Below are 14,246 nucleotides of genomic sequence, written 5' to 3' on the forward strand. Positions count from 1 at the left end.
CCCCTTCACTGTCCATTTTTAAAACTCGTCTTAAAACCCATTTTTATTCCCTGGCTTTTAACCCAGCATGAGACTCTGTTTCTGTTATGGTTTTATTGTTTTTATTGTTTTAATATTGAGATTGTTTATTATTGTTTTTACATCGTTCTTATGTTTTATGCCTTATATTTCGTGTTGTTATTCATGTACAGCACTTTGTTTCAGCCACGGCTGTTTTAAAGGGCTTTATAAATAAAGTTGAATTAAGTTGAGTTGAGTTGTTTATATGTATTTTAGAAGTGTGGTTTTGGTGAGATTTTTCTCCGTTGTCGTGGAAACATGCTGACTGTCTCCAACATCTCTGCCGTGGTTTGTCAGACACAGTTTTCTCATAACTGCAGAAGAATATAGAAAATGAAATGAAGCCAACAAACGCACGGAATTACACACAAGTTTCTCTTCATTCGTTTAGCTCGGCTGTGAAAAAAAAAGTTAAAACCATAGAGTAACGTAGTTTGGATAGTAACAATACAATCTGTCAGCTTCTTCTGAACAGCTGATCAGAACCCAAATTAACTCCCATAGGCTGTGTGCGTTTGTTAATGTTACTAAGTGTGACCGAATCAGATCGCCGTCTCAACATGTTACACAAAAAACACCAGGGCGTCATTCAGACCTGGCACCAACACATTAAGTTGTCGCCTGATTAATGTGCTTAAATCACAGTGAAACACAGCATCCTACATCCTGTTATTTTCCAAAACAAACTGCCTCACTCGGTGTTCTTTCAGTGTGTCATGAAGAACCATCATCTGCATTAAATGCCCCCTCGGACTAAACGCCCCGATGCTACGCTCACATTTCAACATTAAATGCAGCTTTATGTTAAAGCAGTAACAGCGAGCCTTGTGGCCTCTCCTTCTCAATCTTTTCCTGTGTAGCTGCACAAATGTTTGCCTTCCTCTAGAGTTAAATGTAATCCACAAATTTGCTGCGATAGCATCCATTTTAGAATTGTTTATGTGTCTCAGTCTGATCTGAAAGCTTATAGTTAGGGATGGCTCAGGTGATCCTGAAACATCCCATAGTTAAGCTGCTATAGGCTCAGACTGCTGGGTCATTAACTCGTGTTTCCCTGTTCCAACAGGTATCCTTTGAATGGTGTTACGGTGCTTGTTGTCCCCTCTTTTCTGGAGAAAAGAAAAGATAAGTCCATTCCAAACAGTTACAAGGGGTTAAGATTTGCTTCTCTTTGCAATATCCACCAGTTCCTTGGGTCCAGTTACCTCGTATCCTGAGAAGCCAACTGCACCCGTCATTGTCGCCACATGACCCCCTTGTCTCAGCATGAATCTCAGCCCGTCTCTCAGTGATATCCACACGGATGAAGCAACGCCACCTTCAACTAAACCTCTCTATGACTGAACCGTAAATCATCCCAGCCAACGATAAAAAAAATCACCTCCTCATCTATCCCCAACCAAAGCTGTGAGGAAACACTTCTCAAGGAACTCCAACGGCTGCCCATGGCTGCCTGAATCAAACTAAAGACCCTAATGATGCCTACAGAGTGACTTCTGGGTCTGCAGCAGCTGTTTAAGCTCAATCACACAGGATCATACTCAGTGGAGAACAGTGGACAGAGCTAACAAATGCTTTAATTTCAATGATAAAGACCTGTTCTACTTATATTCTGTCCTTCTGAATGGATCTATGTCTCAAACAGGGAGTCAAACACCTGTTAGAGGTGAATGTTAGATCACAAAAGGGACACTCTTCACCATGTGACAATACAGCAGGCCAACTGTAAATCACAGGGAGTCTGAATGCAACCCCTCTGCTGCTGGACCTTCGTGTTTAGGATACGGTTGAAATGTTTTCCTTAACCCCGATTAGCTGGAAGCTTCTCAGAACAGTGGCTCCACCGAACAGTCACAGAGCTCAAAGGCACACTGGCAGCACCAAAGTGTGGGATTGATTTCCTTACCTGCGACACGAACCACCGCCCTCTCCGCTGGGTCCAGCACCGAGTCCTGGCTCTTCCTCTTCCTCCTCTCGTGTTTGGACAGGTTCCACGGCAACGTGTCTCCAGGTGGGCCCACGAGTCCCGATGTGCACGGGGACAAAGACCCCCCCGAACGTTCGCTGCGGAAGGTGGGCTCGCTCATGCAGGAACGCTCGCTAACGCAGGAGCGCTCGCTCAGAGTGTCATCGTCTGATGACTCCATCTTTCCACTTTAGGGCTGCAGGGAGGAGGAGGGGGGAAGGAGAGGGGATATGGGAGGAAAAGAGGTCAGAAAGAAGAGAAGAAGCAGCTTTAAACAAAGTGGAAACGCTGTATAATTCATTGCTGATGTCATTAATGATGCAAACGTTTAGATGTAACAGCAGTAATAACGCAGCTGTGAGGAAAAGGAAGAAGGAGGTTGAACAACTGGGTTAAACTAATCATCACGTCTAGACAAGAGTTAAAAAGTTCAAGAGGCTGCAGAGCTGCACGTGCAGCTGCCTGCAGGAGGAGGAGGAAAAACTGTTCTGGGGAGGAAAGAACTATAAAAACACAAATAAAATGTCTTCATGCAAAGAGCAGCAGAGACAAACCAAAGCTAAAGATGTGGGAATGTCTACGCTCAGCATGAATTCCCATCTTCTCATGCAGTCCCTGATGGATTCGCATGCAGCAGAGACTCTATAAGATAAACTTTCAATCCTTATGAAAAGTTTGGGACGAGGGCAATTTAGCACTGGTAATGAGTTAAAAAATAGATGCAGTCATTTAAAAAAAGGTGATATTAACAGGTTACTGTAATCAAAGGCAGCATCCGTGATAGGCTGAGTCTGAGAGGAGCAAAGATGTTCAGAGGATCTTCAGTTTGTCAAGAAGGATTGGAAGGGATTTGCATATTTCTCCTTCTACAGAGCAGAATTCATTCAAGCATTCTAGGAATCTGGAGGAATTTCAGTGTTTAAAAGGACAAGTGAGCAAGCCTAAGCTGGGCTCGGAGGCGTCTGGGATGGAGCGTCACACGGTGGAAACCTGTGCTGTGGTCAGAGCCGTCAGTGTTCCAGATCTTTGTTGGAAGAAATGGAGCAAAGAGCCCTAAGGAGCATCCAGCCTGCTGTCAGCAGCCAGTCCCTGCAGCCAGGCTCTGGGATGGGATGGGCTTGGATCAGGGCCCCAATGAGCAAAGCTCATTTCCACTTCTGTGACGGCAGCATTGATGCAGAAAAGCTCACTGAGGTTTTACAGCAACATGTGCTGCCTTCTATCACATTTAAAAAGCAAATGCATAAGACGTGTTTGCACCTTAGCTTTGTTTAGGAGTGGAAAACCACCAAAGTAACCCCTTTGTAAGACGCTGTGCCCGCCATGGCAGCAGCTACACAGGAGGCTGACGGTTAGGTGGAAGCAGCCAGATGTGGCAGAGCAGCAAGCCAGGAAGGCTGGTGCATGAGGCGTGATGGCAGAGAACGGCAGCCTGAGCCGAGACGATGGAGAAAAGAAGCAGAAGGAGCTGACTCTGAGATTTCTCTAAAGCTTCACTCTCTTCTTCTACTATCTGCTGCTGAACCATGCATCTCTACACTTTGAAACGTCTCTCTGAAATCAATCACAGGCGCCAAGTTGAGGAAAAAGCAGTTCAAACACAAGGAGGGAGAGTTCGTGTGGACTCCGGGGACCTGATGATCCGATCTGTCCATCACAGAACCAATAGATCAATACCTCTGACCTCAGCACACCACAGAATGAAACAGCAAAAATGTTTTCAAAGACATCTCGTCTGAAACAGATGAGGCGTCCCATCATTCTGACTTATCACATCCCTCCATCAGTTTCAGTTTCATGTTCAGCATCCTGCAGGGCAGTAAATGAAGGATTAAATTAGATGTTGTTTTCAACTTAAAGCCGCGTGATGACACAAGTTTTTTCATGATTTTAACTTCTTCTTTCACTCATAATCCCTCCTAACACCAGGTGAACGTGTTGAAGCTTGATTTTCACCAGTGGTCGTCTCTAAATCCGTATTATCTATATTATCACCTTCTAGATGGACGTGCACGAGCTTCTATAGAGGGCCATCTATCGAGTCCAGCTGCTACACTGAGCTGCCTGCAGGGCGGTCCATATGAAACACAACAAAGGAGGAATTGAACTGCTGAGCAGCTGAAATCCTACATTAAAGGGATAGTTCGCCTCTTTTGACATGAAGCTGTATGACATCCCATATTAGCAACATCATTTATGAACATTTTCTTACCCCCTGCTGCGTCCTGTGAGCCGAGTTCCAGCCTCCTTTATGTGTTGACGAAAGTAGTCCGGCTTGTTTGCTGGGGTTTAAAAAATAAAGCGTTTTGCTTCTCAAAACAAAATGCGTTGAAAAGAGTAATACATTTGCATCACAAAATCGTTTTACAGGAAAAAGTCAGACCTCACAATCGCTTGGCCCTATTTTCTCTCCCTTCACATCACTGCCTGCTGTGTAGACCGTGCAGACCGAAGTGCAGACCGAGCAGCAAACACCGTAACAGGCGCGGCAGGCGGCAGGCGGCAGGCGGCAGGCGGCAGGCGGCAGCACGCAGTGATACGAAGGGAGAGAAAATAGGACCAAGTGATTGTGAGGTCTGACTTTTTCCTGGAGAACGATTTTGTGATGCAAATGTATTACTCTGTTGAACGCATATTGTTTTGAGAAGCAAAACGCTTTATTTTTTAAACCCCAGCCAACTAGCCGGACTACCTTCATCAACACCAAAACGAGGCTGGAACTCGGCTCACAGGACGCAGCAGGGGGTAAGAAAATGTTCATAAATGATGTTGCTAATATGGGATGTCATACAGCTTCATGTCAAAAGAGCCGAACTATCCCTTTAAGAACGGAAAATGTTTAGCTTTTAAAGCTGCAGCAGTTGGCCTCCCTTCAGTTCACAAAGTGCTGCTAAAAGAGTTCAACTTGCTCCTGTCCCACCTTCATTATATGTTACAGGCTGTATTTATACTATTTTTTATTAAATATCAAACTTAATGTAGGACCAGCCAAACACTGAGTTCTGTTTTCCTGTCAGTCCAGTTTTGGGGGTAACAGGTGTTCCTTTATAAAGTGTTTTTTAAATATATTTATCATCTTTAAATATCTGTAGATGAGTATTTTCTTTTATTATAAACACATTCTGTTTTTATAGCGACTCAAGTTTGTTTGACTCTTCATCCATTGACAGTTTGAACATAAAACAGACTTTCTGACTTTTGAGAAACTCGGCAAACAATCGGCTAAACTCTAACGAAGACTGAGTACTCCTTCTGACAGCTAAAACATCCACTCAGCAGATCTGTCTTTGTTCCCCTGGTGCCTGCAGCAGACTAAGCTGTGGACCGGCCTGAGTGGTGGTCACGCAGTGGGAATGTGTCAGTGTTTTATCTGCGAGTCCAACACAGCGGCTGGGATTTCCATCTGCACGTCTGCTGCCAAAAACCCTCCCCCTGCACCCCCCCCCTCCTGCTGCTGGCCCCTGGCTTGACCGCTGGCAAAGCCCCACTTCCTGAATCCCTCCGTCTCCCCGGCAACACCGCGCGAGGAAGAGGTTAAAGCCCTCCCAGAATCCCCTGCGGGAGGCTCTATGGTTTGTAACTGTGTGTCAGTGAGTCAGTGGCTCCGCAACGAGAGGTTTTATAAATAGAGCCAGAATGGAAGCTTCAAGGCTGCACCGTGTCATTACAGCAACATTAAGGGAAAAAACAAGACCTTTGAAGAAAAAGAAACCACCAGCAGAAGCAGTGTTAGCGCCAGCGACATCACTTCCTGTCCGATTACACCCTCACAGAGGCCTTTCCATCTCATGCTCATAGATTTCTTCATTACTACAAACACATTTTGAACAGTTTCCCTCATCAGATCATAAAAGCATCTTTGGATTTCTATTCATCCGTCGATCTATCAACACAGTCAATAAGGGGAAAAATTACCATCATAAGTTCGTGTAAAGCGATTTAATCTCAGTTCCCACGCTTCAAATGTAATGTTTTCTATCCAAAAACTTTTCTAAGCCTGATTTTTTCAGTTTATTATGATTAAAAAGAAAGAAAAGTAGCAACTAGTTATATAAAATAACTTGAAATGTGTGAAATGTTGCCATTTTTGCTTGAAAACATACTAATCTTTCATTCTTACCATCAAAACTGGTGTTTTATTCTTTAAGTAGAACATTTTCAGACTATTTGCATGAAAACATAACCTTTATTTTTTCAGTTTGCACATCTATTGCATTTCAATAACCTGAAAGTGTTGCATCCAAGTATCTAAGTATCTGTTAAAAGATCCTCTGAAGTTCCAGCAATTTCCAAAATATTTGATTTACACTCGTTAAAAATGGAAAGAATCAGCTGATTCTTCACTGACAGTCTTTGTTTTTGCTTGACAAACAACGTAAATAATTAATCAACATTATTGCTGTTTCAATGGTGTGCCTGCCAGCTCATATTCTAACTACTACAGAGTAAAGCTGACCTATATAAGCAATATATCCATTCAAGGGCTTTGGCTCTTGGCTCTTCCCGTGACAGATATTGAGCTCGATGCTCTACCGGCCTGATTTATAACTCACAGCCAGGATTTACACAGACTGGGTCTGTTCCCACAGCTCAGGCCCGGCAGAGTGTATTTGCTTGAATGAGTATGTCTGCAGCAGGAAACAAAAGTAACGTAAAACAGAGGGACACTGTGGCAGAGATGGGGAGGTATAGCAGCAAAGTGATGAGAGAAAGAACGGGGAAGACAGGAAAAGAGAGTCGGGGAGAGGGATGGGGAAAGAAAACCAACGGTCATAACTGCCAGAGCAGCATTCCAGCGCTTTAACGGCCGTTGATGAGGTTCTCACTGACATTCATGCTCACCAGACAAACATTACACTCTGATCTGCCAAACTCTAAAACCCTATCACAGAGCCTCCTGAGCAGGAAACGCATCTGATTCACACATGTGATCCACGGTGTGCATCTAATGAATCCTTGACCCAATTTTATGCCCAATAACTAAACATTATATGGGTTAAAAGCTGGTTAATAAATCCTTTTTATAAACACATCTGCTCAAAACTGAGTTGCAACCTAAATCTGACCTGTTGGCAGTCGACCTTTCCATGATACAATCCAGGCTCACAGAGAGAAGCAAATTAGCCTGAGAGCCGTTGTTTAGCCTACGTGCTGATTAACTTACATTTTCTTCATGACCCTCATCAGGACTGTTGGGGAGGGTTTTTGGGAGGTCACTTCAAGTCATTTTATATTGCCAGGAAAACGTTTTTTTTTTGTTTTTTTTTTAAGTATTTGTTTGAGGAGAGACAGGAAGCAGGGGGCAGAGAGAGGGGGAACAACATGCAGCAAAGGGTCATCTGATGTGGGACTTGGACCAGCTGCAGCAAGGACTATAGTCTCTTGTACATGGGGCATCTGCTCAACCCACTACGCCACAGACCACCCCTGGAAAATGTGTTTTTTTTTTTTAGCTAAGTTGGGTTTTATGTGGTCATAACGCTGGTTCATCCCTTGAGTTTAGTGCAATTATGCTTTCATGTGTCATTGGTCAGTGTTAAAGAAAAGACATTCCTCTAAAGATGGTTAGTTACGAGGACTGGACTGAAAATAAATGGAAAAGCAACCAATGGCCAAAGAAAACCCCTAAAACTATTACTCGAAACTACTTTAAAAGATTACAAGAAGGCTTGGCTCCTTGGAGGTAAAATATAAAGAAATGCGTTGTGGCTCAACACATTTGGGTATTTTACAAATTCACCCAGTAACTAGGCAAAGCTAATTTGTAAAATGCGACAGATGTTGTGAGAGGGTCTTTTCCAAGCCGTAATCAAACAACAAGTGAATCATGTCGGAGCAACAACTGAACGCTAAAGTTTACTTTAAAACTTTAAAAACCTCTGGCGTACAGGGTTTAATTTGCCTAAAAACTGTTTCCTTGCCTCGTTTGCTGTGTTTGATGTGTGACTTTATGGTTATTTTTTCCATTTTGACATACTGTATTCAAACCTTAGACCTAAAATCACACAAAAACAATATCAGATCTGAGGAGGAAAAACCTCAGATTTTTCTTTTTACTGTGAGAACCACAGCGAGGACTTTCCTTAGATTAGCCAGTTTTTACAGTTTCTTCCTTCTACTTGACCTATCATCACAAACTTAAAAGCTGGTATATAGTTTGAAGTCCACACCTTCAACACAAGTTGAAACAGAGCTGCTACATCACCTTAAATCAGTCATGTGATTCGGATGCGCCGGGTTAATGTGTAGAAGACGGTCGGACAAGAGGACGATAGTCTCTTTTTAACTCCATGACTAAACCCTTCCAGTCTAAAAGCACAGTTTGGCTTTAAAAACTGATGATCGCTTTTTTGTTGCAGCCTCACGAAAAGCAGAACTGTGCTTCAGATATTTTGTATCCACATTCATTTAAAATACAGAAAGTCCCAGCAGAACACAAAACACTGTTGTGACTATTTTACTAAACTGTGCATGTGTTGCATGTCAGCTTTACATCATCTGACGTCTTGAAACTCAATAAGACAAGATAAAAACCTAAAAGTGAAACTAAAAGCAGATGGTTCTCTTGCTAATTAAAGCTAGATAGACTTAGCCAGAGCTAATATACCCACTTTTCCCTGTTTCTTGAATTTGAAAAAAATATTCTGATTGAGTGTACCAACTCGATCACTACCAACATCTTGTGATCATCCTGTAATAATAATGGAGAAAAATTACATACAGATAAATTGTAAAATATGGCAAGTAAAACCTAAACAGGAGGTGTGAACTCTGGCTATACAGCTAGCTAGAAATATAATGCTAGCTAAAACCCCTTTTTTTTTTTTTTTGCTAAAAGCTAACTAGCCTAGCTTAGCAAAGTGCCAGTAACTCCATTTCTGAAGCATTTGACTCGATTGACATGTTAAACTTGATCTAAGTTAGTTTTATATTAGTTTGAACCATAATTCCATTGCATTTTCATCTCCACATCAGATGGTAGACAGCATCATGTCCTGTAAAACGACAATTACATTTCATGTTTCATGTTAGCTTAAAAGATTGCCGTCTGTCTTATCTGTAGGTCAAGTAGACATGGAGCAAGAAGAAGCGATTAGCGGTGGGAAAACAACACAGGGAAACAGCTAGCTATCCATCCAGAGAAACAGGATTTTTTTTGTGTTGCCATTTTTTGAGACAAAATGATAAATCATGAGCTAAAGACATGGCTGCAGCTACTCCAGGTTTTATTTTGAACAGAATGCAGACAGATGTAGCTCTTTGCTGTCTTTATGCTAAGTAATGAAATTAAGCATAATCCCTGTGTAGGCTCTCATAGAATTACACATAGGCTGTATGTATTTAAATAAGTATATATAGCTGAATAACATTCACTTCAGTTTGTAAGTTGTAACTCTCTGAGTGAAGATATCTCTTGGATGTTGTGCACTTGCTGACAATTACATCTAAATAAAACCCCAAAGTATTACTTATACAGCTGATTCACTGAAAAGGGCCTATTTTAAATAAGTAAGCGGGCAAAAAGAGATAAGAGATAGATATCAGGCAGGAAACGGGATAACCATCTTCGGAAAATGCTTGACCATTTGAAATTTACAAGAAAAACAAATGACTGTTTTCATCAAAATGTCGAACTAGTCCTTTAAATGGAGTTTCCTCTCATCTTTCCTCTCATGCATGAATGACAAATACATTTCAAGCACATTTGTTCCATTAGTTGTTAAAAGTGTACTAAATGGCAAGTGGAATTTGAGGATGAATGAGCAACACCTCCCCTTAAATCACAGCCGCCGGCAAGATGAGTAACACATTGACTGACTGGACTGAGCAACACACACAAATACACACAATATATGTATTTGTACAAACTGGACCATCAAGCCGACAATCCTCTTATTTTACGACTCAGCAGAGTTAATTAAAGTGAGAGTAAAAGAAGGGAAACAAAAAGGAAAGTGAGCGTGCAGGAAATGAAGGGTGAGATAAGAGCAGAGGTGGGTAGTAACGAGTTACATTTACTTGAGTAAGATTTTGAAAAAAATCATACTTGTAGGAGTATTTTTAAATCACTATACTTTTCACTGTTACTTGAGTAGATTTGTGCAGCAGAAACTGTCCTCTTACTCCGCTACATTAGGCTACAATGAGCTGGTTACTTTTCTTCTCACCTCTTTGGTATTCTACGCCTCATTATTTTTATCCCCCCGCGTACGCCTCATTTTAATGTTTTATTCTGACAGAGAGAGAGAATTCCGCCAAAGGCTCTACCACCTGACTGTGTTTCACCAATCAAACATAGCCGTGCAGTCTGGTCACGTGACCGTACTCAATCTCAGCGGCGTGACGGGTTAGCTTTAGCATTAGCAGTCGTAGCAAACAAACAAAGAAACAGATGAAAAATGTCAGAATCAACGGTGGGAAATGAAGACGCAGACGAGGCCTCATACTGAAAGCATGTTTACCTTACAAAGAGTGAGAAACAGCAGCTACATTATGTGTCTTCTGTGTCAACCAAAACAAACGCACATTTCAGCAGAAACTCAACATCTAACTTGAGGAAACATGTAGCGGTAAGTTTCCTAAATGAGTTTCCCCCCATGGATAGATGAATGTTTGTTTTTTAGGTTACATATGGGTTACATATGTTTTAAACATTTCCTAAGTCTCTTTTATTTTTTATTGAAGTACTTGAATTTACCTGGATTATTTTAATTTAAGCTATTTTGTAATTAATTAAGTCATTTTAATTTATTTTATCAACTGGATGAACTCTAATTGGCCTAAAGATGATTATTTAGTATTTTTGTCTGTCTGATTGAATGCTTGTGTTAACAAATAAATCAGACGTTACTCAACAGTTACTCAGTACTTGAGTAGTTTTTTCACCAAGCACTTTTTTACTCTTACTCAAGTAATTATTTGGATGACTACTTTTTACTTTTACTTGAGTCATATTATTCTGAAGTAACAGTACTTTTACTTGAGGACAATTTTTGGCTGCTCTACCCACCTCTGGATAAGAACATGCTGGAATAACACAATCATGTGTCGTCATATGGTCGTCTTACACACACTAATTAACACTCACAGCTCTGGGACGTCATTATTAACGTCATAAAACAACTGAGGATATAAGAGACTCTTTCTATTTCTTTCCGTCTCAGTTTGCTCCCTCGTTTTTTTTGCTGCTGTGCACAAATTAGGTGTAAAGAGGCGAAAAAAAACAGAAACTTTTGACCTGTAATAAGGACAGACAGCAAGTCTGAGGTCCCAGTCAAGTGATTCACAAAAAGAAAAGGGGTCCTGAAAGAAAGAGCCGAGTTCCAGCTGTTTCCAAACAAAGGCCATGATGTCCCACTCCCAATATTTCTGTCCCACGGTGTTACGCTTGCATCATTTTTTTCTGTTTTGAAAGATATCGATGTTGTAACCTCACTAGGCTTTTAAGAACTAAAAAATTCATTGACAAGAATTTAGCTCGAACACGAGCCGAGTGAAATATCTGCCGCTGCTTTGAATAGCACCAACCTGCTCCAAGTCAAATATGACAACAGGAATACTGTTTGGAAGCAAAAAATCCTTCAAATTGAGACGGTGTAATTTAGAGTTTACACACAGCAAACTGTGTTTTTTTCATCCGTTTCTTTTATTCCTGTTGATATAAACACATTCATTTCACTGTAAGAATCCAACAACAAAAAAAAAAAAGCTTCTGATCTTTTATTGATTTTAAGCAAAAAATGGAGAATGTAAAGAAGAAATTTATTGCTGCTTTTCTATATTTGAGTTCATTGTGCTCATTCTGATCGAACAAATCAAGCAAACTTTAGATTATTCACAGCAATTTCCATATTTTGCACAAAATATGGAGCGAGTATTTACATATATACTCTATTTATATATATAAATACATATATATTTATATAATATATGTATTATATAAAGCAATAGCAGTGAGCAGAGACTAAATTAAAAAGGAAACAGATGTGCCGTCATTTTTTTTGTTGTTCACCAAGGTGCAGAGAACGTTTGACCCATTTCAAGTCTTCTTCAGAAACATCTGGCCTGATTGACTGTGCTGACACGGCACAAATCCCATTTTCTTCGGGCATTCGGGCCATGCTTGACCCACACAACCAATATGAAAGCAGGCTTAAACATTATGACCACCTCCGGCCCATACAACAAAAGTATTACTTATACAGCTGATTCACTGAAAAGGGCCTATTTTAAATAAGTAAGCTGGCAAAAAGAGGTAACGCACTGCAACCTGGAGTGGTTATCAGGCAGGAAACGAGGTAACCACCTTCGGAAAATGCTTGAACATTTGTAATTTACAAGAAAACTAATGACCCGTTTTCCTCAAAGTGTCAAACTAGTCCTTTAAATGGAGTTTCCTCTCATCTGGCCTTGATTGACTGTGCTGGCACGGCCCAAATCCCATTTTCTTCGGGCATTCGGGCCATGCTTGACCCACACAACACTTGCCCTAACCAATAACAAAGACCACTTCTGGCCCATACAACACATATCCTAACCCAAGTGAGGCCCAGCTCATGACCTCTGGTCCACATCTGGCCCACAGAACTCATCAGTGTCACAACTGAGCCGTCAGTGCCTAAAGTAGCTCGGATTTGGCTCATCTGTGTGTGCTAATGTGGTAATGGCTGATGTGATCCCCGAAAAAACAGGAATTTGAACTGAAATACAACCAACAGTGCTCAGCACATCCAGGTTTTCATACGTGCAGAATACTAGGTGTGCAGATGGGGAAAAAATGCTGGAAAAGCACCATATCTGTAGTATTGAATGGACTCGGAATAGCTCTTCAGATCTAGCTGGAAGTCAGACATAAGGCTGGAGGGAGAAGACCATCTGGTACAAAGCGGCAGGAGGGGATCCTGTCTGAATCTCGCTCTTTATTTCCTCTGGCTGCACCTCGCATGATATCACTGAGGTTGGGAGTCCACTGGGATGCGTGCAGGAGGAGGTGATGATGGGGAGTCTGTGGGTATAATTGGCTGTTCGGGGTTGCACAGATCAATAAAAGCTCATAAACACAGACACACCGCAGCTGGTGCTTCATGCCTGCTTTGCACGCATTCCTTTCTCTCTGTTTCTTTCTTTGATTCGAAATATTTCTGCATGAATGGTCAGCGGACATGGAGCCAGCCCGCTCCGTGCACGCACGGACCGCACGCACGAGCAGGGGGGCTCTTTGTCCAAAAAACGCAGCCGCTGCTTGAATAGATCAAATAAACTAATTACATTTATCCATTTGTGGCTGGCGCTGCTGGCAGACTGCTGTGTCTGTGCTGCCGCTGCGGAGTCTCTCATCGGGGGAAGAAGCCCGGCAGCCTTCTCACGACCCACAAACCTTCTCTGGCTGAATGTCCGCTGCTGGTTTCCAGCTCCGGCGCACAAATCACGAGCAGCCTGCCTTCAAACGGGACGTTTCCACACAGCTAGACTATCTGAGTTTAATTCTGTTGAAACATACCTCCTGAAATAAATGTCACTGAACGCAGAGTCAATGATCAACACGTTGAAACTCATGAATACACACTGTGTAGCCCAGTTCATATTCACGGACCACGATTGGGTTTAAACCGTAATCAATTATCCCTTTAAATTCATTTCAGATGATATCTCCTAAGCTGTCAGTGGCCATCCTGTTCCGACCGGATCTTAAGCAATTCCTATCATCTCTGGCTATGACAGGTCTGGAAAATCCGTCGCGATGATTTGGTTTGTGAGACGGAACCGGAACCGGAGCTGCTTACCTTCACCGAGCAGCGGCGCTCCAAGAGTCCGAGCACCGCGCGAGGGAGGCCGGGGACGCGGCCGCCTCTGCTGCCTCTCCTCCGGATGGATGGAAGGATAGATGGGTGGGTGGATGTTTTCCCCTCCACCGATGGGGCTACTGTTGCCAATCTTCCTCCAGAAATAACCGAGCCGACACGGAGCCGGTGGGTGAGGGTGGGGAGCGAAAAGCAAGCGGTGTGATCCTGAGTGGTAATGGCTGTCCTCCTGCTTTCCCCCGCGCTGCCTCTCTCCTCCTCTCGGCTTCAGCAACCCCCCACCGGCCCTCCTCTCCTGGGCCGCTCTCACACACACTCTCACTCTCCCCGTCTCTTCAATAGGCTGTTTTCACGGCTGCAACACTTAACCCATGTCCACGGAGTCTGGTGAGTGTCGCGGAAATGGAGAGTTCGGGTGT

At 42.5% G+C, this 14,246-nt stretch overlaps 1 protein-coding gene across 8 annotated transcripts in view; it reads right to left on the reverse strand.

The window, feature by feature from the left end:
* The window catches only part of macf1a (microtubule actin crosslinking factor 1a), a 286,863-nt gene extending 272,617 nt beyond the window's left edge, over nt 1-14,246 (reverse strand). For 7 of the 8 annotated variants that reach the window (XM_075449489.1, XM_075449488.1, XM_075449490.1 and 4 more), the window contains exons 1-2: nt 13,810-14,246; nt 1,967-2,222 (exon numbers count right to left, since the gene is read on the reverse strand). In XM_075449489.1, the coding sequence (XP_075305604.1) occupies nt 1,967-2,207 (241 nt within the window). In that variant the 5' untranslated portion in view covers nt 2,208-2,222; nt 13,810-14,246. The remainder of the gene's footprint in view (nt 1-1,966; nt 2,223-13,809) is intronic. The other variant, XM_075449485.1, reaches the window with a different exon arrangement.

The sequence above is a fragment of the Odontesthes bonariensis genome, chromosome 18, assembly GCF_027942865.1.
Source record: "Odontesthes bonariensis isolate fOdoBon6 chromosome 18, fOdoBon6.hap1, whole genome shotgun sequence".
Lineage (NCBI taxonomy): Eukaryota > Metazoa > Chordata > Actinopteri > Atheriniformes > Atherinopsidae > Odontesthes > Odontesthes bonariensis.